Source organism: Nicotiana tomentosiformis, chromosome 9 (assembly GCF_000390325.3).
Source record: "Nicotiana tomentosiformis chromosome 9, ASM39032v3, whole genome shotgun sequence".
NCBI classification, from domain to species: Eukaryota; Viridiplantae; Streptophyta; class Magnoliopsida; order Solanales; family Solanaceae; genus Nicotiana; species Nicotiana tomentosiformis.
The window spans coordinates 111,439,393-111,441,202 of record NC_090820.1 but is presented as its reverse complement, the minus strand read 5'-3'; the positions used below and the strand labels follow the sequence as shown (position 1 = coordinate 111,441,202).

General features: G+C 46.7%; 1 protein-coding gene across 1 annotated transcript; it reads right to left on the bottom strand.

Annotated features, from left to right (window-relative positions):
* Positions 1–1,011: 1,011 nt before the first annotated feature.
* LOC138899363 (uncharacterized) lies at positions 1,012–1,386 on the bottom strand. Its single transcript, XM_070185530.1, has one exon. It carries the CDS (start codon positions 1,384–1,386, stop codon positions 1,012–1,014), a length of 375 nt encoding a protein of 124 aa, XP_070041631.1.
* Between the last annotated feature and the right edge of the window lie 424 nt (positions 1,387–1,810).

Here is a 1,810-nt window from a genome sequence, read left to right as displayed (position 1 = left end):
AAAAAGCCCAGCAGGCAAAACTCTCTAATAGTACCATACTACGAATCAATTTAAAAGGAAAAATCAAAGTACATGAACAAATCATAAGGATCTCATCCTAGTATAACTTCCACCGCGGCATGCAGCATGGCTCAAACATATCAAATCACATGGAATCGCGAGGGTCTCAGCCTCAACTCTGAATCACAAGCCGAATACACATGATACCAAATGAAATCTTCCACTAACTCAGTTCTGCCAATAAAATCACAACACTTATTGAACCCTCACTCTGATAGAATATCAAATCACAAATCATAACACATTACTCAGGAATCACATAAAACCTACAATATTGGACAACACGATTTCACTTCTAGTCTCGTAACTTTTAGAATGAATCAAAACAATGATACACACGGATATCACTCATAGAATCTCCCAACGGGGCAAACACATAAACATAATACTAAGTCATGAACTCACCCATAGGTGGGACAACAAATAGGGGAACCTGATTCAAAATATGAATGGTGCCTCTCTATCACAAATCAAAAGTATACCGGTGTGACATCATCTGGCGTAGTGGCCTACAACCTACTATATGAGACACATCAATAGGTCGGGCCTTCCCCTCTTAGGCACTCTCTACTCGCCTGAATACTCTGATGTGACACACCTTTCCGGAGTCTATAACAATCTCTCACCCTGCGGTTGGTATCTCCACACTCGAAGCAACCTCTCTGCTGACGTGGCTGTGGGAACTTTGTGGTACGGGTACTCTAACACCCATGAGCACCTGAAACACGGTGCGAAGCCTGAAGTGCACACTGAACTGGCTGACCCACAAAACCTCTACCATGTCGTACCCTGCCTCCAAAATAAGGACTAGTAGATCTCTCCGGTCTATGAGGCCTCCTCGCCTCCTTGTCCTCTCTCCTGATCTCGCCTATACTATCTCTCATGGCCCCTCCTATCATCTCTCTCCTAATCCCACATGCACTCTACACGGCAAGCGATCCCTACCACCTGCTAAAATGAAACATCTGACTCTAACTCCCGAGCCATGCTGAACCGAATATCATGCCTGAGTCCCTCAATAAATCTATGGACACGCTCTATATCTGTGGAGACCAAAGCAGGTGCATGCTTGGCCAAATCACTGAATCTCACAGCATACTCTGATACTGACATAGTGCCCTTGCGCAGCCGCTCAAATTCTATGCGCCATGCATCCCGAAGGGACTGAGGTACAAACTCTCCCAAGAACATCTCTGAAAACTGAACCCATGTAAGTGAAGCAACATCGGCCAGGCTGCCTAACTCATATGCCCTCCACCACTGATAAGCCGCTCCCTTAAGCTGGAACGTAGTTAAAGCAACACCACTCATCTCAACAATACCCATAGCACGGAGAATGCGATGGCACTCATCCAGAAAATATTGTGCACTCTCTGAAGCAAAACCACTAAATGTAGGAGGGTCATATTTCTTTAACCTTGCAAGTCTAAGCTGATTTCATTTAGATGTTGCTGTCCTAACCACGGGCTGAACTGGGACCACAGGTTGTGTCACCATGACACCTGGAACCTTACCAACATGAACTCGCTGCTTTGGGGTGTGGACGGCGGGAGTCTGGGTTCCTCCCTCGGTCTGTGAAGTAGTTGGTGCAACCGGAATAAACCTCGCCTGAGCGAATGTACCAAACATGCTCAGGAACTGTGCTAAGGTCTCCTGAAGTCAGGGGTAACAGTAGGCGCCTCCGGTAGGTGCTCTATATGTGGCACGTGCTCCTCTTCGGCCTCTGCCTCTGCCCCTAGCGACATCTACT